The sequence below is a fragment of the Chiloscyllium plagiosum genome, chromosome 4, assembly GCF_004010195.1.
Source record: "Chiloscyllium plagiosum isolate BGI_BamShark_2017 chromosome 4, ASM401019v2, whole genome shotgun sequence".
Classification (NCBI taxonomy): Eukaryota; Metazoa; Chordata; class Chondrichthyes; order Orectolobiformes; family Hemiscylliidae; genus Chiloscyllium; species Chiloscyllium plagiosum.
Genome location: NC_057713.1, coordinates 49,439,615 through 49,466,107, shown reverse-complemented (window position 1 = coordinate 49,466,107; position 26,493 = coordinate 49,439,615). Strand labels below are relative to the sequence as shown.

The following is a 26,493-nucleotide window of genomic DNA, read 5'->3' as shown; positions in this document are numbered from 1 at the left end:
AGAGCACTTAAATTCAATACAACTGTTTCTCATATATACAGCCCTTACATCTGCAGCTGTATCTTTTCATTGATTTGCTTCAGGTTATATGTCAAGAACTTAAATGAGACTTGAATTAGTCCTAGTCTTAATACTTTTTAGAAATTAAGTCAAAGAAGAAAAACTGTTTATGACAGGTGTCAAATCGTAAGACAACTTTAGAGCAAAGAAGAAAAGCGAGGTATCAAAGGGGAGGTGAAGAAGCATATTAGAGGAACAATGAGGATTACGACAAAAAACTGGCACCTGCAAAAAGGGAAATCCCAAAGCCTTCGACAGACACTAAAAGAAGTAGAGGTACCAAAAAGAGGGAAATTACACATGGAGGTAAATGGCATGGCTGAGGCATTAGGAGAAAGTGAGGACTAGAGATGCTGGAGATCAGAGTTGATAAGTGTAGTGCTGGAAAAGCACAGCCAGTCAGGCTGCAGCGGAGGAGCAGGAGAGTTGATATTTCGAGCAATAGGTAAACGAAGATGGAGGGTAATGATGCTAGGTCGGAGAGGAGGGTGAAATGGATAGATGGGAAGGGAAATGGACAGATAGGACAGTTCAAGAAAGCGGTACTGAGTTAGATGTTTGGATCTTGGATAAGGTGGGGCAAGGGAAATGAGGAAACTGGTGAAATCAACATTGATCTTGTGTGGTTAGAGGGTCCCAAGGCGGAAGATGAAGTGTTCTTCCTCCAGGCGTCGGGTGGGTGGAGTCTGGCAGTGGAGGCAGCCCAGGACTTGCATGTCCTTGGAGCAGTGGAAGGAGGAGTTGAAGTGGTTGGCCACAGGGCAGTGGGGTTGATTGGTGCGTGTCGCAGAGATGTTCTCTGAAACGTTCCACAAGTTGGTGTTCTGTCTCCCCATTGTAGAGGAGACCACATCGAGATCCAATGGACACAGTAGATGACGTGTTTGGAAGTACAGGTAAATCTCTGATGTGGAAAATTCCTTTGGGGCCTTGGACGGAGGTGAGGGGAAATGTGTGGGTGCAGGTTTTGCACTTCTTGGGGTGGCAAGGGAAGGTGCCAGCAGTGGAGGGTAGGTTGGTGAGGTGTTTGGATCTAACAAGGTGTTCGCGGAGGAAATTTTCTCTGCAGAACGCAGATAGGGTGGGGAGAGAAATATATCTCCAGTAGTGGGGTCAATTTATATGTGGCGGAGGATAATGCGCTGTATCTGGATGCTGGAGGGGTGGAAGATGAGGATCAGGGACATTCTGTCCTTGTTGTGATTGGAGGAATAGGGTTCAAGGGCGGAGCTGCAGAAGTGGAGGAGATGCGCTGGAGGGCATCACTGACCACTGGGAGGGGAAATTGCAGTCCCTGCAGGAGGCCATCTGGATGGAACCCCTCCAATCGCAGCAAGGACAGAACCCTTAACATTCAAAGACATTACCACTGTTGAAACCCCCTAAAATCTTTGAGGTTACCATTGACTGGAAGCTAGATTGGACTAGCCCCACATAAATTGTGGCAACAAGAGCAGGTCAAGATTTGGAAACAGAGATTGAGTAATTCATCTTTCATCACCCCGGAGTCTGTATGAGTGCAGTCCCAGCAACTCAAGAAGCTTGACACAAACCTGAACAAAGAAACTCACTTGATTGATAGGATGTCCACAAACATTCACTCCCTCCACCACCAATTAACTATAGTAGCAGTGGGTAGCATTCATGAGGAACATTGTCCTTAGCACTTTTCAAACCTGTGGCCACTGCCATCTAACAGGACAGGACAGCAGGTGCAGGGAAACATCAACACCTGCTAGCTCCTTTCCAAGCCACTCACTGTCCTGACTTGGAAATATATTGTAGTTCTTTTAACACTAATGGATGAAAATGCTTCAACTCTCTCTCTAACAGTTTTAGAAGTGTACCTAGACCAGGTAGAACACAGCAGTTCCAGAAAGCAGCTCATCACTACCTTCTCAAGGGCAAGTAGTAATAGGCAATAAATGCTGACCCAGCCAACAAAACCCATATGCCTGAATGAACCGACGAAACACAAAGTTTCAACCCACAAAAAGGGGGCGAAAATACTTTTAGTCTTAGGATAAGAAGCAAGAAATAAAACAGGCACAGTATGTTAAAATAAAGTTAAGCTTGAAGTGGTAAAAACTTAAAGCCAACATTGTAGGTTTAAAAAGCCTAACATCTAAATGATGGGGATACCTGGAAATTAACATCTGAGAACTCAGTTGGTAAACAACAATCTATTCAAATATTCAAGTCAAAGAGGGTACTTCCATCTTGATATACAATGGCCTACAAAAGCAACTGGAACCATTATTAAACCCAGGAAGAGTACAAATAAAAGGGAGAAGTGAAGGAAGCAGGACTGGCGAGATTAGAAAAGCATACAAAAGGCACCAAGAAAAAGACAAACAGCAAATAGGGAGCATTATTAAAAGTTGAAACAAAGTAAAAGAGAGAGATGGGCAAAGAAAGTGAAGTGCTTTAAAAAAAACTGATAAGCAGATGATAACGTATTAAAAAATTAAATTAAAAATTAAGTGAAAAATGTACATTGCTACAAGTGCATAAAATTAGAAATTACTGAAAGAAGAAACAACTTATCGGCATTTGATCAGCAGTAAGCCATTTAACATCAAGCCTTTCTTCTATTCAGATACATGTACAAAAAGCAAATGTATAAAGTAACTGATACTGAACAGATCCAGTTTCTAGAATATATAAAAAAAAGTGAAGAAACTGGAGATGCACTTATTATAACCTTTAAAAACGGAGCTTTCTTTTCCATGGTTTGATCTACATGGCTTCAAATCTACCTGTTATCCTCTATTACAGCTTGATCAGCTTCTACTGCAGAGGACTCAACTTCACCACTACATTCACTCTCCTGCCCAGAGGGTCTGCGTGTTTTCTCTTGTTCCAAGGACATTTCCCTACAAGATAATCAAGAATACAAAACAACATTTTAATAATCATGAGACAGGGGAAAAATTAGAATACATAATCAGGTTTGAAATGTCCTGCCATTACTTATTACAACCTTCAAACTCATAATAAAGGCTGACATAATGGTCTTAAAAATTCTATCATAGCAGCTTTCTCTGATATGACCAGACTGGACAAGGGCAGATTCAGCAGTGGTGAGATTTATGGTTGAACGACCTACCTAACATTCAACAACCAGACCAGAAAAGTTGCAGTTAGGCAGTTTAGGGCATCAATAATCCTTAAACATTACATATGTGAGTTTGAAATAAAGCTCTCAATATGCAATGCCAGAAAAACATTTTTGCTGGACTACTGGAATATAAAATTCTACAATTCCTCACCGACCAGTATAATTCATATTTCACGAATGAACAATCTGAGACTTCAGTGCACAAATCTATATTGTAATGTCCAAGGCAATGCTCATGAAATAACTCCAGGATGTTGGTAAACTATGTCCACACATCACCTATTGTTAGCTTTGTTAATGTCTGAATTGCAGCATTTAAAAGTACCCCAGGTTCTATTTTGTAAAATTATTTTAAAAAAAACCATTTTGTTTAATGTTTTCTTCCAACAGCCCAAGTGAATCATGTTCTAAAACTACCACCAAAGCTCCTTCTAAAACATTGCTGGAAAATATCAAGAACCACAAAACTATTTTCCACTAAGTTTCCTTCCAACCTTGCCGGACAGACTTCTACCCATTGACTAACGGAACATGCATTAAATATCACATCCCCGCTGCAATTATGAAACTGCACAGACATCTAAGAATTTCAAATAAAGGACAACATTTGCGTATTTAATTGCATAGGTAAAAGTAACCACCAATTTTAGGTAAAAATAACTGACTTGATAAATCAGTCACCAAGTAGAGAGAAGTATTTAGATATTGACTTTAGATGTTGAAATAATTTTCACAAGTAGATCTCATTAAATACCTTATTCTACTTTCTAAAACTTCTATATGAAGACATTTTTCTTCCAGTAATTTCTTCAAAGCCTCAACTTCCTTTTGTTTTTCAGCAAGTTCCTTTTGTAGTCTGTAATTAGTTTCTTCCAATGTTTCACAGAAAGCCTGTGGTGGAAAACCATTAATATATTTAACACACTTGTCTTTCATTGAGCTAAACTGTTCCATAGTACATCTATAAGACTATGCCTTAAAGATTTATAAATTGTGATACAAAACGTATTATAATTTCCATTGCACAACAAGGCAATATTATACATGAAAATACAACATGTTGGAAATACGCAACTGATCAACCAGCTTTCAAACTTACAGCACTGAGGAACTTCATTATACCATTACTGGTTAAACAATGTGATGATATCAAGGCTTTAAGAGGTATATTTTGGGTTTTTTTTTTTGATGAAGAAGGGTTGAGACAGAGATGCTGAGCCTGCACAAAGCCTTGAGGCTTTTTATTTTAAAAACAAAGGTTGGAACAGTAGAAGCAGCCTGAATGGGTGAGGTCAAGCTCCCACAGGACCCAGGATTTTTGGTTTTAGCATTCTGCAGTTGCTGAGGTCTTGAAATGGATATGGAAACTCTTATTCCTCTCTCTCTGTTACAGCTAAAAGCTGGAATTTTCTTCCTGCTGCTAGATTTGCATGTGAGGCAATCTATTTAATGAATATGTCTTTGCTAAGGGTATGTTTATGGGAGGTTACTATATTGGAACAGTTGTGGTTAATATATATCTTATTTTGTTAAGAATTTCAATAGAGTTACAGTTAAGCCAATTTTTTTTATTTTGCCTGTATCTTAATTATAGTGTATGAATAAAATGTGCTTTGTTTCAAGCTAGTAGTTTGACCTTGTTCATAACAATAAAAATTAAATAGAAGGAATAAAAATTATAATTTGAGGTTAAATTAATCTAAATTAGCCAATCAGTGTAGGAGAACAGCCTTACCTTGTAGCTTCTAAGTGTACTTATTGTTTATTCATACATTTATTCATGGGATGTGAATGTTACTGGCTGGGCCAGTATTTATTGCTTATTTCTAGTTGCCCTTGAAAAAGGTGATGGTGATTCTGCCTCTTGAACTCCTGTAATCTATCTGGTGTAAGTACTCCCACAATATGGTTAAGGAGGGAAAGAGTTCCAGGATTTTGACTCTGACATCAAAGAAAAAGTGATACATTTCTAAGTCAGGATAGTGAGTGGCTTGGAAATGGTGATTGCTCACATGTATCTGCTGTTCTTGTCCTTCTAGATGATAGTGGTCATGGGATTAGAAGGTGATGAATTTCTGCAGTACATATTGTTTGTAGTAAATATTGCAGCTACAGAGCATCTTTGACCTGAATGGTGTCAAGCTTCATGTTATGAGGGCTGCAAGTAGGGAGTATTCCATCACACACTTGGGCTTATGTCTTCCAGATTGTGGAAAGGCCTTGGAGATTGAGGAGTCAAATTACTACTCCAAGATTCTGAGCCTCTGACTTGCTTTAGTCAGAGTATTTATGTGATTAGTTCTGGTTCAGCTTCTGGTCAACAGTAATCTCCAGGATGTTAATAATGGGAGATGCGGTGATGGTGATATCATTGAATATCAAGGAGTGATGATTAGATTTGTTTTTATTGGAAATGGTCATTACCTGGCATTTGTGTGGTGTGAATATTACTTGTTATTTGTCATTCTAAGCCTGGATATTGTCCAGCTCTTGTTGCATCTGGGCACAGATTGCTTCAGTGTGAAAATAATCAAAATATTGTTGTGATTTTGCAATTAGATATTGCGCATCATTTCTTACTCCCCCACTGTATAAAAACTCAAGAAACTGCAACAGTTTGTTTTGAGTTGAACCTATAATTGAGTAGTCGCTTGATAGGAACTGGATAATCTTAAAACAACATTATCTTGCAAAAGTAGAACCAAAATGTATGCAGAGTACATATCAATAGCTGAGGGAAACTCTACGAGTAACTTAACCTATTTTATTCCCTATTCTTTGATATAGAGATTTGTTGAAACAAAATTGGAAGGGAAGGGGAGCTCCTTGCATTACAGTCCTAACACCAAGCTCAATGCAAGTCAATTAAATTCAGAATGAACAGTGACATTTAGCAAAAGTGGATCTACCTAAGAAGACAATTTATACATTAAACGGTACAGAATATGTAACCTGTAGCAATCACCAATTATAAATAAAAGTGGAATCATTGAATTGTTCAAATCTGGCATCAATTGGAGAACAGTACTTAGGATACTTAGGTTACAAGACAAAAAAAATGCACAAGCAAATCTCATTAAATGCCTTCCTCTTACTTACAAAAGTTTCTAAATTAAGACATTTTTCTTAATCCATTTTAAAAGGTAAACCTTCCATCTTAAGGAGGTTCCAAAGGAGGGTTACTGGACCTGAAACATTAACTCGGATTTCTCTCTACAGAAGCTGCCAGACCTGCTGAGCTTTTCCAGCAATTTCTGTTTTGGTTTCAGATTTCCAGCATCTGCATTTCTTCCAGTTTTTTAGACCTTCTATCCTAAAAGGCAGACCTTATTCTTAAACTAGGAGACAGAGATTAAAAATAGGGTCCTCCCATAAGACCAAGATAAAAAGCATTTTCTTCCTCCAAGGGTCGTGTCTTTCAAATTGTCTTCTGTATGTAGTGGTGGAAGCAGAGTAATTGACTATTAATGAGAAGGTAGACTAATTCTTGACTAACAAGGGAGTCAAAAAGGGTATAATGCGTGGGCAGGAATATGGAATTGAGATCAATCACATTAGCCATGATCTGATAGTGCAGAACTGAGGCTTTAAATGCCCGCTCCTCTTAATTCATATGTTCGTGGACCCCATTGGAGGGACCATCCTCCAGGCAATCACCCAATTAATTCCTCTCAGGATTTTATCTTTTTGAGATCGAGTATCATTCTTCTAAACTTCAAGGTTTATATGCTCAAAGTGTTCAACACTTCTTGAGAAAAGCATTCACATTTATTTATAAATAAGGGGACAGTATTCCCCACGAAGTCCCACTAATTTTATATTGTGTTCACATTGCAATGAACCCTAACATTTCATGTACTTTCCGAATAGCTTGTTGTTCCTACATACCAACCTTGTCACTCATACCATGATACCCAGATTTCCTCATCCCATTGAATATTGCAATCGGACACCAAATTTGGTGGTCCAATGGACAGTGAAGGTTATCTAAGAGTACATTGGAATCTTGATCAACTCGGTGGCTGAGGAATGGCAGATGGAATTTAATTGAGATAAATGAGAGGTGTTTCGTTTTGGTAAGACAAACCAGGGCAGGACTTACACAGTTAGCATAGGGCCCGATGGAATATTGTTGAACAAAGAGACCTCAGGATGCAGGTACACAGTTCCTTGAAAGCAGCTTCACAGGTAGACAGTGTCATGAAGGTGGCGTTTGGCATGCTTACCTTCATTGGTCAGTACATTGAGTATAGGAGTTGGGACGTCATCCTCTTAAGGCTGTACAAAGCATTGGTAAGACCACATTTGGAGTACTGTTTACAATTCTGGTCGCCCTACTATAGGGAGGATATTATAAAACTGGAAAGGGTCAAAAATGATTTGCAAGTATGTTACTGGGACTGGAGGGCTTGAGTTACATGGAGGTGCTGGGTAGGCTTGGACTTTTCCCCCCCGGAACATAGGAAGCTGAGGGGGGTGACCTTATAGAGGTTTATAAAATCTTAAATAAGGGACATAAATAAAGTGAATAGCCAAGATCTTTCCCCCCAAGGTAGCAGAGTCCAAAACCAGGAGGGCATAGGTTTAAAATGAGAAGGGAAAGATTTAAAAGGGACCTGAGGGACAACTTTTCAGAGGGTGGCATGGATACGGAACGAGCTGCCAGAGGAAGACGTAGGGATGAATACAATTACAACATTTAAAAGACGTTTGGACAGGTACATAGAAAGGAAAGGTTTAGAGGGATATTATCCAAATGCAGGCAAATGGGACTAGTTCATTTTAGAAAACCAGGTCAGTATGGACAAGTTGGGTTGAAGGGGCTGCTTCCAGGCTCTATCACTCTACTTCCATTAAATATCATACAGTTATGCTACGTTTATGCACTTGTATCAAAGTGGACAAGTTCAAATTTTCCTACATTATACCCCAGCTACCAAAATTTTTGATTACTCATTTAAGCTGTTTACATCCTTTTGCAGACTCTCTACCTCCCTTGCTCTCATTGGAAAATTTAGCCATTCTACATTTGATACCTTCATCCAAGTTATTGGATTAATTTGTAAATAGTTGAGAGTCCAGCAATGATATCTACGGCATTCCATTAGTTACAACTTATCCAAAATAAACCCATTTTCTGTTTCCTGTTAGTCAACAAATCTTTTATTATGCTGATGCATTAACCCCTACACCATGTGCTTTATTTTTGTATCACAATCTCATTTGAGGCACTTTATCAAACTGGAATTAATGTACTTCCACAATTGCAAGTACACTACTATATTGACTAATTCCCCCTTTATACACCTCACTGGTTACTTCCTTAAAGAACAATAGAATAAGTTAGAAACACAATTCCCTTTCAAAAAACCTTATTGACCTGCTAGATTGCATCAAGATATTCCAAGTATCCTGCTACAACCGCTTAATAATGGATCATCCCAAATGGCCTGGAGAAGTTGGTGGTGAGCTGCTTTCTTGGAACCATTGTAGTCTTTGGAGTATAGGGACATCCACAGTATTATCAGGAACGAAAGAAGGAAGACAGTTCCAACACTTTGACATAGCAACAGTGAATGAATGTCAAGATAATTCCAAGTAAAAATGGTGAGAGACTTGGAAGGAAAGTTGCAGACTGAACAGTTTGTCTAGGTGGTGGAGGCCACAGATTTTAAAGATGCTGTTGAAGAAGTCTTTGTGAATTGCTGCAGTGTATCTTATAGATGGCCCATAATGCCATCATTGTACATCTTTGGTGAAAGGAATGAAAGTTGAACATGGCAGATGGGATACAAACGAGCATACTGTTTTGCTTTTGATGGTATCAGGTTTCTTCAATGTTGCTGGAGCTGCACATGCCAGGCAAAAGAACAGTATTCCATCACCCTCCTGAACTTTGCTCTTCCATCACTTTGCTGACGATTGAGAATAGACTGATAGGATAGTAAGTGGATGGGATGGTCATGGATTAATTGGACTTCGCCTGCTACTTGTGAGGGGCACAGTGCCTTGATGGTTAGCACTGTTGCCTCATAGTGCCAAGGTCCTGGGTTCAATTCCACATCAGAGGAGGGGTTTGGGCACTAGTAGTGCACTAAATGGGACAGACCGAGAACAGATCGAGCAACTCAAAAGAGCAACTCAGAATTGGGCATTATTGAGACCTGTGAGCAATTCTTTTCAACAGAATTGTATTCAATCACAATTTGTAACCAGAGGGTCGGAAAACACTAGGTAGGCCAAATAGCCGCTTTCCACATTGTAGGGATTCTATGATTCTTTGACAAAAAAATTTACAAAGATGTTGTCAGGGTTGGAGGATTTGAGCTATAGTGAGAGGCTGAACAGGCTGGGGCTGTTTTCCCTGGAGCATCCGAGGTTGAGGGGTGACCTTATAGAGGTATACAAAGTCATGAGGGGCATGGATAGGGTAAATAGACAACGTCTTTTTCCTGGGGTGGGGGAGTCCAGAACTAGAGGGCATAGGTTTAGGGTGAAAGGGGAAAGATATAAAAGAGACCTAAGGGGCAACTTTTTTCACACAGAGGGTGGTAAGTGTATGGAATGAGCTGCCACAGGAAGTGGTGGAAGCTGGTACAATTACGACATTTAAAAGACATTTGGATGGGTATATGAATAGGAAGGGTTTGGCGGGATATGGGCCGGGTGCTGGCAGGTGGGACTAGATTGGGTTGGGATATCTGGTCGGCATGGACGGGTTGGACCGAAGGGTCTGTTTCCATGCTGTACATCTCTGACTACAACAAGGCAATTTTCCATTGTTGGGTAGATGTTAGTATTCTAACTGCACTGGAAGAGCTTGATTAGGGGCGTGGTTGGTCTGAAGCACAAGCTGTCAGGGCAGTATCTACTTTTGTCAGCTGTTGTTTCTACGTGGAGTGAATCAAATTATTTGCAGACTGACATCAGTGATGGTGGTGACTTCAGAAGGCTTAGATAGAAAATCCACTTAGCACTTCTGGTTGCAAACAGATGAAAATGTTTCAGTCTTCACTTTTGCTCTTATGTCCTGGGCTCCCCAGCATAAAGAACAGGGATACCCTGTGGAGCTTCCAATTCTTTATTTGTTTAGTTGTCCACTAATATTCATGATTATATGTTTCAGAACTTCAAACTGATCAGTTGGAAGTGGAAATTGCTTTGTCTTGCATATTGCATGCTGATATGTAAATAGTTCTGTGTTGTAGTTTTACCAGGTTGACACCTTGTTTTTATATATGCCCGGTGCTGCTTCTGGCAGGCCCCTCTCACTGAACCAAGACTGATCACCCAGCTTGATGGCAATGCTAGTGGGGGATATGCCAGGCCATTGGTTAAAAATTGTGATTGAATATAATTCTGCTGAAAAGAATTGCTCACATAATGGCCAATTTTGAGTTGTCCTTTTGAGTTGCTAGATCTGTTCTCAGTCTGTCCTATTTAGTGCAGTACTAGTGCCACACAACATGATACAGTGTTTCCTCAATGTAAAGATGGGACTTTGTCTCCTACCCTATTTCTCATATTTCCTACCCTGGCTTCCTGTACCTCAATATCATGTCAGTTCACTCATCCACCATGCAGCTCCCAATCCATATGAGCTCAAAAGAACTCAAACTGCAATGACTGAGGCTCTTGAACACCTGCTTTCTTGATTTTATTACATGTCTGACTTCTAGTCACAACCTCCTGACTCAACCAGTGGGCAAATCAGCAGGCCTAATTTAACAAGGGACTGTCTTCGGAAACAAAACATCCAGATAGCTTCAATGTATATGGCTTCACCTTCAGCACACTTTTTTCTTGTTTAGTCTGTTATCATGTTATAAAATTATTAAAAAAATGTTTTTAAGTCAATGTGTTCCGACATGTTAAAACACACCTCTGGAACAGTTGGGACTTGAATCCAGGTCCCCCGACACTACTACTACTACAAGATACAGGACCCTTGCATCCAGCTCACAGCTTTGATGTTGTTTCAGACACAAACTAGACATATTTACTGTGGATCTTACTGATCCACAAGCAGTCACATACTACAGGTGCAACACATCATCTGTCGTCCCACTCTTGCGTTTTAATGAAGCAATTATTTTCCTAAATTTGAAATAGTTTAAGCCTTTTTTCATTTCCATTTACTGTGCTAATTAAACCTTAGTAATGCCCTTTCCATTTAAAGTAGAACAGTAGATTCATAAGTAAATTACTTTCTTTCTATTCTCTCAAATTAATTATAAAAAGACAACTATTTAAGTATTACTTTTAAATTCTAATTTTGCTCATTTCCAGCTATTTACAAAACTGCTGAAGTGCAATTCTGCACAAACCAATCAGGCATATCAGCAAGAGCAATTTTGTCTCAGAGCTAGAAGGCTGCGTGCATTCAAGTTTCATGCCAGGGAACCAAGCATGTAATTCAGGCTGACCTTTCAATATACAATATTGTGGAATGAGTGCAACAACAATTAGCACTTACACAGCAAAATGTTCCAAGCAATTTTACACAAATATTGTTGAACAAAGCTTGCCAGTGTCACACAGGAATCAATAGAACAGGATGTAGGTAGGATTTAAGAAGCATCTTATTGGAAAAGCAGTTAAGGGAAGGAATATCAGAGTTTAGAGTCTAAGTAACTAAGGGACAGCTGCTCATGGTGAAACAATGAAGGAAAATTATTTATTTTTTTAAACCCATGATTTGGACATCACTGGCCCATTCTTAGTTGTTCTTGAGTTGGTGGTGAGCTGCTTTCTTGAACCACTGCAGTCCATTTTGTGTGCCTCCACCTACAATTTTATTAGGGAACTAGTGGCAAGATTTTAAATGAGCAGTACTGAAGGAACAGTGATATATTTCTCAGTCAGGATGGTGAGGGGAACATACAAGTAGTATGCTTTGTATCTGCCACCCAGATCAGTTTAGATTGTAGTAGTTGGGGGATTGGAAGATTCTAAGGAGTTTCGATGAATTTGTGCAGTGTGTCTCCATTGATGGTACACACTGCTGCTCTTGTGTAATGGTGGAGGAAGCAAATGTGCACATGATGCCAATGAAACAGACTGCTCTATTCTGGATGGTATTGAACTTCTTAGGTGTTACTGGAGCTACACCCATCCAGTCCAGTGGGGAATGTTCCATCACACTCCTGACTTGCGCCTGTAGACAGGCTTTGCAGAGTCAGGATTTGAGTTATTCATTACGGGACTCATAACTTTGATCTGCTCATAAAGCCACAATATCGATAGGACTATAAAAGTTGTTCCTGTTCAATAGTAACCCCAGGATTCAGCAATGGCAATGCCACTGAATATCAATTAGTGATGATTAGATTTGTTTTTGTTGGGAGACTGTTATTGCCTGACAATTGTGTGGCACAAATGATACTTTCTGATCGTCAGCTTAAGCCTGGATATAGGCCCAATCTTGTGGCATTTGGACATGGACTGTTTCAGTGTCTGAGGAGTCACAAATGTTGCTGAACATTGTGGAATCATCAGTGGACATCCCCAGCTCTGACATCATGATCTAAATCCAACAGCCACAACTATCTACCTACATGCCAGGTAAGAATCCAGCCAGTGGAGAGTTCTCCCCAATTCCCATGGGCTCTAGTTTTGCTAAGGCCCTTAATGCCAAACAATCAAATACAATATTGACATCACGGGTTGTGACTCTCACCACACCTCTGGAATTCAGTTCTTCAATTTTTGAACCAAGGTTGTGATGAGGTCAGTATGTATATAACATCAGAATTAGAGAAAATCAGAAAATAAAGTGGAGCTGCTGGAGGAAGTTAGGCATAGGGAGAGACTAAACCTTGCAGGATTTGAAAACCAGGTCTCAAATTTTACATTCACGGTGTCTCAGGATTGCAAAACATTATAGGTTAATAAGAATGTCATGCTTCTAGTACAATAATAACTAGACTTCAAAGTAGTTCATTGTCTGAACATTTTGGGATGCCCAGATATCATGAAAAGAAACTATTTAAATGGATGTCTTTCACATTTCGCCCATCTATTCTTCCCACTGCCTATTGCTAAGACAGAACTAAACCTTGTGAACAGATTTCTTCAATTCCAGTGTAACTCTGGTTGAAAAATACAAATGGAATTTAAGTCTTATTCATGTAGCAAAGACATAGAAGCCATTGTTCACATACTCCTTCATTAGCACAAAGGCAACAGGAAAGATTGATTTGGCGAAAGTGAGGACTGCAGATGCTGGAGATCAGAGTCAAGATCAGTGGTGCTGGAAAAGTACAGCAGATCAGGCAGCATCCAAGGAGCAGGAAAATCGACGTTTCGGGCAAAAGCCCTTCATCAGGGAAGCTCATTCTTAATTGCAACATTATGAAATCCTCATGTTTGTTCAGTATATAGATTTTATCAGTCTGAACTATGCTACAACAAAAGAGGGTGTGGAATCAAGAATCCTTTAGTTCTAAGAAACATGTTGTTAATTCTGTAATTTTTTTATTTCCTATCACATTAGCAGTCACATGGAAACCAATAAAGAATTCTTCAAATTATTGGCCAAATTAGTTTTACTTGCTTTCATAATGAAGGTAAGTTTAGGAATTCCAACTGAAGTCTGATTTTGCATAACCGTTTATAATAAAGGTCAATAACCCATCTAGATTTAAGTACAAAAACGTGATCAATACCAATACAATCAGTATCACAAAGGCACAAAGGCAAAGAAAAAGACAAAACAATCAGCTTTAACAACAGGAGCTAGTTCTTAATCTTTTATTTAAAGAAATGTGCATGGAAGGTTGTTTTTCCAATGTGATGTGCCACAAGGATTGGTGCAGGGTCCACTGCTTTTCATCATTTGTATAAATGATTTGGATGTAAATATAGGAGGTACGGTTAGCAAGTTTGCAGATGACACCAAAATTGGTGGTGTATGGACAGCAGTGAATGTTAACACAGAATACAACGGGACCCTGGTCAGACAAGCTGAGGAGTGGCAAATAGAGTTTAATTCAGATAAATGTGAAGTGTTGCATTTTGGTAAGGTAAATCAGGGCAGGACTTATACACTTAATGGTACAGCCCTGAGTAGAGTTACTAATCAAAGAGACCAAGGGGTGCAGTTGCCCAGTTCTTTGAAGTTGCAGATGGGCAGTGTGGTGAAGGCAGTGTTTGGCTGCCTTGCCTTTGTTAGTCAGTGCGTGGAGTATAGGAGCTGGGATATCATGTTGCAGTTTTACAGGATATTGGTTGGGCCACTTTTGGAGTACTGCATTCATTTCTTGTCTCCCTGCTACAGCAAGGGTGTTGTTAAATTTGAAAGGGTTCAGAAAAGATTTACAAGGATGTTGCCAGGAGTGGACGGTTTGAACTACAGGGAAAGGCTGAATAGGCTGAGGCTTTTTTCCCTGGAGTGTTGAAGGCTGAGAGATGACCTTATAAAATCTGGGTAGGGTGAATAACCAAGGTCTTTTTCCCAGGGTAGAGGAGTCCAAACCTTGACGGCATGTGTTAAAGGTGAGAGGGTAAAGTTTTAAAAGGGACCTGAGGGGAAAGTTTTTCACACAGAGGGTAGTGCATGTACGGAATGAGCTGTGGGAGGAAGTGGTTGAGGCAGGTAAAATTACAACATTTAATAGCCATCTGGATGGGTACATGAATAGGCTGAGTTTTGAGGGATATGGGCCAAATGTTGGTAAATTAATTTAGAATAGCTGTTTGGCAAAGATCAATTGGACTGAAGGATCTGTTTCCATGCTGTATAACTCTGACTGTATATTTGTAAAAACAAAGATTATTCCTCCAAAATATAATTACAGTTTTTATTCAGCTTTCACAGAATCTACAAAATGTTATGGGTGAAATTATACAAGACTGAATACTAGTACCGGTTCAATAACATTCCTAACAATATCGCAAATATTATTCTGACACTATATTTGGGCAAGGTAAACATAGGGCAACATAAAGGTCATCTTGAGTAGATGAATTCAACATTAAATTGTATGTAACCCTATGGTATTAACTTCAACCATGCCCAGCATTCCTACTTTCTTCTGCAAATGTTTCAATTTGTATAAAACAATGATACGACTGTGCACAGAAACCATTTGTTCTTTTGCTGTGTTCAATTTATTCACAAGAAAATTAAACTGAAGACTTACCCTACTCTCTTCTAGGCTATCAAAGGGGCCTGGTGGATCATCCAAACATAAAAACTCTCTCACTGAAGTGCTGAAACAACAAGGTTATTTTAGTAGACAAGATTGATTTTGTTGCAAGTCAATTTAACAAGTTCCATAAACATTAAGTTCATGCAATGACCATGTGCATGAGCAAAAGTGAAAAAAAAACCATGGTAGTCAACATTTCTTTAAGAGGAATGGTAACCTCAAATGAATACCGTGGGCTCAGGTTTTCTTATGGATTTATCTTAAATGTTGTTTTGTCACCATTAATATTCTTTTTTTTTTCTCTCTACTCTGCCTTTCAAATCTCCCATTTCCACCCTCACACATCCTCTATTTCAATTAAACTGACTTTTTCTACAATGATGCTTTCAGCACCAATTCTCATTCCCAAGTTCACCTGTATCCCCATTTTATGTCTCGCTATTAAAATCTGAGAAATACAATTTAAAGCTTAAATTTGCTTAGAATGTCACATAGATAAAAAGTTAAAAAGTCTCATGTATATAGATCTATTTAAAAATGGTTTTAATAGCTTAGTGCAAGCTAATTTACTATTTGAAATCTTTCCACATCCATAACCTCATCAATATATCTGCTCCCTACTCATTTTCTTGGAAGCAAACAATGGCAGTTTCTAATGATGCCTCATGTTCAGGCCGTGATCCACACAAAAATTAGAATGTAGCAAGCAAAGGACAATCTAAAAAAAAAACTGATTCAGAGTAGTGAAAGATTCAAATGACCCATAGAATCTGAAAAAGGCAAAGAAATTCTCACTTGTTTCTACCTGTGTTGCACTCTGATCTGGGGATGAATGCAAATAGATGAGAAAAGCAATAAAGAGTGTGTTGAAGATTATGCCGGAGGCAAGGGGTGGAAGATTTCTCCATTACTTCTAGGACAAAAGTTTATTCTTCTGTCAACGCTAGTATCACGTTAATACTCACTGCAACACGAGCTTGCTGGAGGGAGCAAGTAGGTACATCACAGGGAACCTATGATTAAGATCTGTACGATCATGGGCAACAGAATAAACTGCCAAAGCAGAAGCAATAGGAAAATTGCATGGTACTCTGATATGCAAAGCTATTTGAAAAACAACTTCCTTTTGTCAGTATTCGCTATAATTAATAAAGGGACCTCGGTATTTCTTTTTGAAAGACTAAAAATCATGGCACATTAACTGTAGGTGAGATTTTTGTTTGAATTGGCATTCACTGTGATCTTAGAGTTTTGAACATTTCATTCGGGAGGTGGAGGGGGTTATTGAGAAGAGTTACAGGGAGGTTGTCTCACCTCAGGTAAAAGAAGAAGGCAGATGGGTTATCGTCAAGGAATGGAAAAGGGAACCAGCAGGCAGTGCAGAGATCCCCTGTGGTCATTCCCCTCAACAACAAGTATACTGTTTTGGACACTGTTGGGAGGGATGACTTACCAGGGGTAAGCAATAGAGCACAGGTCTCTGGCACAGAGTCTGTCCCTGTTGCCCGGCAGAGAAGGGGGGAACAGGAGCAGAACATTAGTCACTGGGGACTCCATAGTTAGGGGGACAGAGGAGGAGAATGAAAGAGACTCACAGTTGGTGTGGAAGGGTTCCCTCCCAGGTACCAGGGTTCATGATGTCTCTGATTGTGTTTTTGGGATCTTTGGTGGGGATGGGGTAGGGTGGGGTGGAGCAGCCTCAAGTCATGGTCCACATAGGCACCAACAACACAGGTAGGAAGAGAGGTGAGGATTTAAGGCAGAAATTCAGGGAGCCAAGGTGGAAGCTTACAGCTAGAACAAACAGAGTTGTTGTTTCTGGTTTGTTGCCTGTGCCACATGCTGGTAAGGTGAGGAATAGGGAGAGAGAGCAGTTGAACATATGGCTACAAGAATAGTGCAGGAGGGAGGAATTCAGATACCTGGATAATTGGGGGAGGTAGGACCTCTATAAACAGGATGGTCTTCACCTGAAGCAGAGGGGTACCAATATCCTGGGGGGAGGGGGCGTTGTTTGTTAATGCTCTTCAGGTGGATTTAAACTAATTCAGCAATTCAGGGAGGTAGGGACCAAAATTGTAGTTCGAGTATATGGGAGGTTGAGAGTAGTGAAGTCAGAACTAAGATTTCAAGATCGCAAGAAGGCACCGGCAAGCAAGAAGCTGGTTTGAAGTTTGTCTACTTCAACACCAGGAACATCCAGAATAGGATAGGTGAACTTGCAGCATGGAATTTTGATGTTGTGACCATTTCAGAGACATGGATAGAGCAGGGACATGAATGGTTTTTGCAGATTCTGGGATTTAGATATTTCAGTAAGAACAGAGAAAATGGTAAAAGGAGGGGGTGATGTGGGTTGTCTCACCTCAGGTAAAAGAAGAAGGTAGATGGGTTACCGTCAAGGAATGGAAAAGGGAACAAGCAGGAAGTGCAGAGATCAAGGAGAATGAAAGAGATCAAGGACAGTATTACAGTTGCAGAAAGAACGTTTGAGGACTTGTCTACTGAGGTAGTACGGGCTGAGATTAGAAACAGAAAAGGAGGTTACCCTGTTGGGAGTTTTCTATAGACCTCCAAACAGTTCCAGAGATGTAGAGGATAGGATAGCAAAGACGATCCTCAATAGGAGCGAGAGTGGCAGGGTAGTTGTTATGGGGGGATGGGGTAGGTGTTAGATTTGGAGGTAGGTATATACTGCAGGGCAAGAGCTATAGCTGGGGGAAAGGCAAGATTTAGAATGCATAGGATGGGGAAGGAAACTGCAGGGGATGGGCACAACTGAAGTGTGGAACTACTGCGGGTCCTTGGTAAGTATGTATCGGTCAGGCAGGGAAGAAGTTATCAAGTGCGAGAGCTGTGGTTTAATCAGGAAGTTGAATCTCTTGTCAAGAGGAAGAAGGCGGCGGCTTATGTTAGGATGAGATGTGATGGCTCAGTTAGGGCATTTGAGAGTTACAACTTAGCTAGGAAAGATTGAAAGAGAAAGTTGAGAAGAGCCTGGAGGGGACGTGTGATATCGTTGGCAGATAGGATCAAGGAAAATCCTAAGGCTTTCTATAGGTATATCATGAATAAAAGAATGACGCGAGTAAGATTAGGGCCAATCAAGGACAGTAGTGGGAAGTTGTGAATGGTGTCACAGGAGACAGGGAAATACAAAATGAATACTTTTCATCAGTATCCACACTAGAAAAAGACAATGTGGTCGAGGAGAATACCGAGATACAGGCTACTAGACTAGATTGTATTGAGGTGTATAAGGACGAGGTGTTAAAATAGATAAGTCCCATGGGCCGGATGAGATTTATTCTAGGATTCTCTGGGAAGCCAGGGAGGAGATTGCCAAGCATTTGGTTTTGATCTTTATGTCGTCATTTTCTACAGGAATATTGCCAGAATACTGGAGGACAGTAAATGTTGTTCCCTTGTTCAAGGCGGGGAGTAGAGACAACCCCATGAGCCTTACTTCGGTTGTGGGTAAAGTGTTGGAAAGGGTTATAAGAGATAGGATTTATAATCATCTAGAAAGGAATATGTTGATTAGGGATAGTCAACACTGTTTTGTGAAGGGTAGGTCGGGTCTCTCAAACCTTAATGGGTTCTTTGAGAAGGTGGATGAGGATAAAGCGGTTGATGTGGTGTATATGGATTTCAGTAAGGCATTTGACAAGGTTCCCACTGTAGGCTATTGCACAAAATACAGAGATTTGGAATTGAGGGTGATTTAGCGGTTTGGATCAGAAATTGGCTCGCTGAAAGAAGACAGAGGGTGGTGATTGATGGGAAATATTCATCCTGGAGTTCAGTTAATAGCGGGGCACCGAAAGGATCTATTTTGGGTCCACTGTTGTTTGTCACTTTTATAAATGACCTGGATGAGGGCATAGAAGGGTGGGTTAGTAAATTTTTGGATGACACTAAGGTCGGTAGAGGTGTGGATAGTGCTGAAGGATGTTGCAGATTACACAGGGACATAGATAAGCTGCAGAGCTGGGCTGAGAGGTGGCAAATGGAGTATAAATGTGGAGAAGTGTGAGGTGATTCACTTTGGAAGGAGTACCAGGAATGCAGAGTACTGGACTAATGGTAAGGTTCTTAACAATGTAGATGAGCAGAGATATCTCCATGTACAGGTACACAGATCCCTAAAAGTTGCCACTCGGATTGATAGGGCTGTTAAGAAGGCATATGGTGTGTTAACCTTTATTGGTCGAGGGATTGCAAAACTCTGGTGCAACCACATTTGGAGTACTGCTTACAGTTCTGGTCACTGCATTATACGAAAGATGTGGAAGGTTTGGAAAGTGTTCAGAGGAGATTTACTAGGTATGGGAGGAAGGTCTTGTGAGGAAAGGCTGAGTGACTTGAGGCTGTTTTCATTAGGGAGACGAAGGTTGAGAGGTGGCTTAGTTGAGACATATAAAAGGGTTAGAACCTTTTTCCTTGGACGGCGATAGCTCGCATGAGGGGACATAGCTTTAAATTGATGGGTGATAGATATAGGACAGATGTCAGAGGTAGTTTCTTTACACAGTGAGTAGTAGGGGCATGGAACACATTGCCTGCAACAGTCGTAGTCTCGCCAACTTAAAGGGCATTTAAATGGTCATTGGTATGCATGTGGACAAGAATGGAATAGTGTAGGTTAGATGGGCTTCAGATTGGTTCCACGGGTCGATGCAAAATCAAGGGCAGAAGGGCCGGTACTGTGCTGTAATGTTCTATGTACTGAAGAGGCTTCTTCAACAAATTCTTTTGCAGAGTGCAAGGCTTTTGTTTTCAGCCTCAAAGGATGATTCTGATGCTGACTGCTCATAGCTGGACTTTAGTTCATTCGTCTTAGAGGTGATTTGAATGTGCCAGCTTGTTTTCTGAGCTTTCATTATTCCTATATTTATTTTCATCCAACCTTTCTCTCCAGGGGCTCAACTACCTGATCTTGTACAGTTTGGCTCTTTCTTGCCTGTCTGATTGATTTTTCTTGCAGCCTTTTTGTGAAGAGCAAATACATGAATAAATATTAATATGAATCACTATGATCTCTATCATTCTGGATAATTCATTCATTACTTGAATTTATTGTACTCCTTAGTGGCCTTTGTTGTGGATTGAAATTTTTCAATAGACAGGATATGCTCATGCTGTTGATTTTCTCTGTGCATAATTTCAAAGATTTTTAGAAGTTTCTGAAACTTTATTTGCTTTTGTTCCTGATTAAATAAATGCAAGTTTATCTTCTTGCTTCTGAGCAGTGATCTAGCTGTCTGTTCTGGGAGTTTCACCTCTGCCTGCAGTTGCTGCACCTGGGTAGGTTCTTTTCAGTAATTAAGTAACTTTATTTCTTAACATGCTTCACAAAAAGACTGATATCCTTTGCACAAAACAGAAAACTGGGTTTTTGGCAACAATGTCCCTGAATTCCATGGAAATTTCAAATTTGAGTAGATGCATGACTTGAGTGCATGTTCCCTCCACTATAGCAATATTCTGAAAAAGCAAACTATAACTGAAATGCTGTGATAGCTGGCATCACCTTATTACTGCTTCTTCCAGTTTGTTGTGAAAATCTCTGTTCTGGCTGTTGCAATACTAGTACTGAAGTGACTTCAGTGTCTGCGAACCAAAGAATTTCTAAAGCTATGCAAGCTCCTCTACATCATGAAAAAGCATAATTAGTAGGAATTACTTACAAAGTCTCTATATCTCTTACCTATTGTACTGAAGTGCAGTGTGCATTTCGCCTCTTACTCCAGTTCAAGTACTTCCCAAGCGCCAAAATGTAATGGAATACGGATGGAGGATTCCTGATTACTACCATCCTCCATCACCCAAATGGATTGATGCATATATTACAAAATCCAACTTAAAGCTAGTTTCTCTGCAATTTTTTTTCATCTCTGTATAGCAAATATTACTATGCAGGCTTGTCATAAAAATAATTCAACTTTATTGATGTGACCCGACACTTGCCACAGAAAAAGAGTTTACCCTGCCACTCTACATCCCCTATGGCTTGGATGCCTGCAGACTGCTGTGGTTTGTTTATTTTTTGGTGCTTTTGCTAAAACCTCAGCTTGTGTCTCTCTTTGTACTGGTGACTCTCCATAAAACTGACAGAATGGGTTCCTCCTAGTAGAACTCTTTTGTGACTTGAACTATATCTTATCAGCATATTTTCAGAGTGTCTGTTTTTCTTTCAACTCAAAGTAATTTTGTTTCTGTAATACTTTACTCAGTGTGGCAAACTGATTTCTTCTTATGGCTAATCAGGTACTCTGCATGGGACTTCTCCTGTACTTTCAGTTTCTGTGCAGGCTTTCCTATTCTACAGGCCTAGTGTGCCTTGAAATCTGTCAACCCCCATCTCTGCTAAGCTTCACTAAGTATTTTCCCCACGCCTCTGTTTAGACTACTGGCTTGGTCTTGTGGTTTATTGTCATTAGTCTTCACTTCAGGCTCATCCTACCTGCCATTTGTTCCATGGGTCTGGTTTCCGTTGACACTACATACCAATGTGAGATCTACAGTCTTAAGTGAACAGCAACAGGCTTTATTGAACATTGCCCTCTAAACAGAATTGCTAGAGAGGCCACTTTACTTGGATTTCTATTGACCCAGTCTCCAACTGCATATGATCAAGAGTCTCTATAACATAGCTCCTTCTACTGTGTACTGAGCATATGCAAAGATTTAATTCCCTTTTACTCTAAACTCAGGGCTGAAAGAAAAGGTCTCAATTTTGTTAAAACAAATAAAAATGCTAGAGCTCAACAAAAGCAACTGAATTAGAGTTATAGAGTCATAGAGATGTACAGCACGGAAACAGACCCTTCGGTCCAACTCCTCCATGCCGACCAGATATCCCAACCCAATCTAGTCCCACCTGCCAGCACCTAGCACATATCCCTCCAAACCATTTCTATTCAAACACCCATCCAGATGCCTTTTCGTTGTTGCAATTATACGAACATCCACCACATCCTCTGACAGCTCATTCCATACACATACCACCCTCTGCATGAAAAAGTTGCCCCTTAGGTCTCTTTTATATCTTTCCCCTCTCACCCTAAACCTATGCCCTCTAGTTCTGGACTTCCCCACCCCAGGGAAAAGACTTTGTCCTTACCGCCCTTCTTAAATAGTGGCACCAGGTTAGCCAACCTCCAGTCTTCCGGCACCTCACCTGTGACCTCAATTTACAAATACCTCAGCAAGGGGCCCAGCAATCACTTCCCTAGCTACCCACAGAGTTCTCAGGTACACCTGATCAGGTCCTGGGGATTTATCCACCTTTGTGATTCAAGACATCCAGCACTGTCTCCTCTGTAATATGCTCATTTTGCAAGACATCCGCACCTATTTCCCTACATTCTATATCTTCCATGTCTTTCTCTACAGTAAACACTGATGCAAAATACTCGTTTAGTATCTTCCCCCATTTGTGTATTTGTAAAAACCTTTGGATTCTCCTTAATCCTATTTGCCAAAGCTATCTCATGTTCCTTTTTTTCCCTCCTGATTTCCTTAAGTATACTCCTACAGCCTTTATACTCATCTAAGGATTCACTCGATCTCTGCTGTCTACACCTGACATATGCTTCCTTCTTTTTCTTAACCAAATCCTCAATTTCTCTCGTCATCCAGCATTACCTACACCCACCAGCCTTTCCTTTCACCCTGACAGGAATATACTGTCTCTGGACTCTTGTTATCTCATATCTGAAGGTTTCCCATTTTCCAGCCATCCCTTTACCTGCGAACATCTGCCTCCAATCAGCTTTTGAAAGTCCTTGCCTAATTCATCAAAATTAGACTTCCTCCAATTTGGAACTTCATCTTTTAGACCTGGTCTATCTTTTCCAATCACTATTTTAAAACTAACAGAATTATGGTCACTGGCCCCAAAGTGCTCCCCACTGATACGTCAGTCATCTGTTCTGTCTTATTCACAAGAGTAGGTCACGTTTTGCACCTTCTCTTGTAGGTACATCCACATACTGAATCAGAAAATTGTCTTGTACACACTTAACAAATTCCTCTCCATCTAAACTCTTAACACTATGGCAGTCCCAGTCTATGTTTAGAAAGTTAAAATCCCCTACCATAGCCACCCTATTATTCTTACAGATGACTGAGATCTCCTTACAAATTTGTTTCTCAATTTCCCACTGACTATTAGGGGGTTTATGATACAATCCCAATAAGGTGATCATCCCTTTCTTATTTCTCAATTTCATTCTTATTTAGTTCTGTATAATAAATGGTGAGCCTGTAGCTCCAATCAGGCTTTATTAGTGGCCACGTTGGGGAATTCGTTGTACTTGTGGTTTCTTTCAGGATTCCCTGTTTCACTAGTCCTTTCACTGTCTCCAAAACTGCTTTTTCTGCTTTGGGTTTTATTGGGTATTGCCGGTGGGGCTTATGCTCCGGTCCGGGAACACTTAACGAGTCTATGTTAACTAGATCTGTATCTAACTTTGTTTCTGCCCAGGCTCTGGGGATGGAGGTGCAGATGGCTCCGAATCCTCCCTTTTCAAGGCTCTAGTCCCCACTGGTGACTGTAGCCACTTTAATAGTTTCAAGGTGACTCGTAAGTTTCCCAATCTCAGTTTTCCAACCATCCTGTCTGGGCCAAATCAATTTCCCTTTTGCACAATCGATTAGAACATTATATTCTCTTATGAGATCATTGCCCATTATGGTGCCCTCATTATTTTGGCATACAGAGTTTAATGGGGATATTATAGTTTATTTCTACAAAGGTAGTTTTGCTGTTTTATTCCCTCCTACCCCAGTTAAGTGAATCATTTTAGTTTGCGGGGTAAAGGTAAGTTTGTGATGGATACAGCCACTCCTGTGTCGACTAGCATTTCACATTTCCTGCCTCCTATTACTGCGGGTATTTTAATTCTGCCCCCTCCCTTACCCTCATGGATGGGGGCAGCATGTTGTCAGCTCTGCTGACCTCAGGGTTCCTGTGGTTCTGCAGTGTTCTGGGCGGTGTTTGGGGGTGCCCCATGCTTTTCCCAGCACATTGCTTCTGTGTCCTATTCTGTTGCAGTATTTTACATTGTTCCCTGCTTGTGGGACCCAATATTCTCGAGCAAAGTGTCCCTGTTGGCCATAGTTATGGCAGGATGATTTTATTCTGCTCTTGCCTCCATTCCGGAAGGCTGCTTTTGTCAGTTCAGCCTCCTGCGCCCTGCTAGCCCACTCAATTAGGTCATCATAATCCTGGGACATTATTCCTCCCATTTTCAGGATGGCTTGGTGGGCACTGGAGAGCCCATCTTTAAAAGCTTGGATGAATGCCCTGCTCCACCCCCCCCACCTCAATCTGGGTTTGCTTGCCATGAGCATTCCCGATATACCCGAAATAATTATTCCCCATATTCAAAGGCTCCTTCCCCTTGAAGTTGCTTAGTGGTCATGATCTTGCTCCAGCATTTCCTAGCACCCTCTGGATTCCTTCTTTAAGATCAGTGAAGGGGGTCTGTTGAGCATTTACCTCTGCTATAAGGGCGACGGCATGTGTCCACCGTCCTCCCCTAAAGTCTTGGGCTGCTGTGGCATCGGGTCCGCCAGCTACCGGTCTCCACTTGTCCGCTGGGCAAGCTGCCCGGACCAGCTGGTGTTATGTCTCTCAGGTGTAATTGGTGCCCTATCCATAGATTATCCGACTCTTCTCAAAACTGAATTAAAATGTGAATTAAATACTTTGGGATGCAAGCAGCACTGATACTAAACTTAGAACATGCCTGTATGTTTAATCTTGGCTCCAATATGAAAAGAAGAACTAATTCTTATCTTTAATCACTGCTGTTTTCAAGGGGCTAACTATTCATCTGGCTAACTATTCATCTTAGTTAGTATTCTGACTTAAAGTGAATGGTGCTTTCTTCAAAAACCCAGATGAGTCTGTAGAATATTCTTGCAACACAGTTATAAAAGAATGGCCCGAAAGGAAACCAATTTAGTTCTTTAATTGAAATGGGGTTTGAAACTATTAAAGACAAAGTGGAAGAATTTAATCTAACTACTCAATTAAGGACTTTTTTTAAAAAAGGCCAAAACTAAATACATCAATCATACTGGAATTAGAAACAAAATGCATCACTGTTGAAAATTTATTCTGTAAATAAATGTAGTGCTAAATTAGCCTTAAATTTACACCTGAATTCATGCAGTGTTATTGTTCAAGCAGCTTATTTTAACATTAGAAGAGTGGGGTAGGAGTGGAAATACCAACAAAATCAAAAAACTACCATGTTTGATTATTCCAGTTTAACAGATTGGGTGGAAAAAAAACGCGAGTTTCATCTATGTAGGAACATAAATAGACTAGATATTGCACAATATTTCTGCTAGAAATTAAGCTCTGAGAATGTTTTTCTGGCTTAATTTTTAAAAAAAAATTCATTTGTGGGATGTGGGCCTCACTGGCTGGACAGCATTTATTGCCTGTCCCTAGTTGCCCTTGAGGTGATGGTGAGCTGTATTCTTGAAGCGCTGCTGTCCACCTGTTGGGGGATGACCCATAACACCATTAAAGGAGGGAATTCCAGGCTTTTGACCCAGTAAGACTGAAGGAACAGCGTTTTATTTTTAAGTCAGGATGTTGAGTGGCTCGGAGGGGAATGTGCAGATGGTGGTGCTCCCATGTATTTGCTGCCCTTGTCCTTGATGGAAGTGTTCATAGATGTGGAAGGTGCTCTTATGAGAATCTTTGGTGAATTCCTGCAGTATGTAGATAGCACACAGTGCTGCTATTAAGTTATGGTGATGGAGGGAATGGAAGCTTGTGGATGTAGTGTCAATTAAGCACGGCTGCTTTGTCCTGCATGGTGTCAAGCTTCTGGAGTGTTGAGCTTCACCCATTCAGGCAAGTAGGGAGTATTCCATCAGACTGCTCACTTGTATCTTCCAGATAATAGATTTTGGAAAGTAAGGAGGGGAGTTATTTGCTGAAGTATTCCTAGTCTCTGACTTGCTCTTGTAGCCACTTTATTTATGTGGCACATTCAGTTGAGTTTTTGGTGAATGCTAACCGCCACGATGATGAGCGTGGGGGAATTCAGTAACGGTATCACCCATTGAATATCAAGGGACCGTGGCTTGAATGTTACTTGCCATTATTAGCCTAAGCCAGGATATTGTCCA

General features: G+C 40.5%; 1 protein-coding gene across 4 annotated transcripts in view; it reads right to left on the bottom strand.

The window, feature by feature from the left end:
• The window catches only part of snx16 (sorting nexin 16), a 45,767-nt gene that overhangs the window by 1,664 nt on the left and 17,610 nt on the right, over positions 1-26,493 (bottom strand). For all 4 annotated transcript variants that reach the window (XM_043688168.1, XM_043688169.1, XM_043688171.1 and 1 more), the window contains 3 exons: positions 15,325-15,394; positions 3,936-4,072; positions 2,820-2,936 (listed from right to left, as the gene is read on the bottom strand). In XM_043688168.1, the coding sequence (XP_043544103.1) occupies positions 2,820-2,936; positions 3,936-4,072; positions 15,325-15,394 (324 nt within the window). The remainder of the gene's footprint in view (positions 1-2,819; positions 2,937-3,935; positions 4,073-15,324; positions 15,395-26,493) is intronic.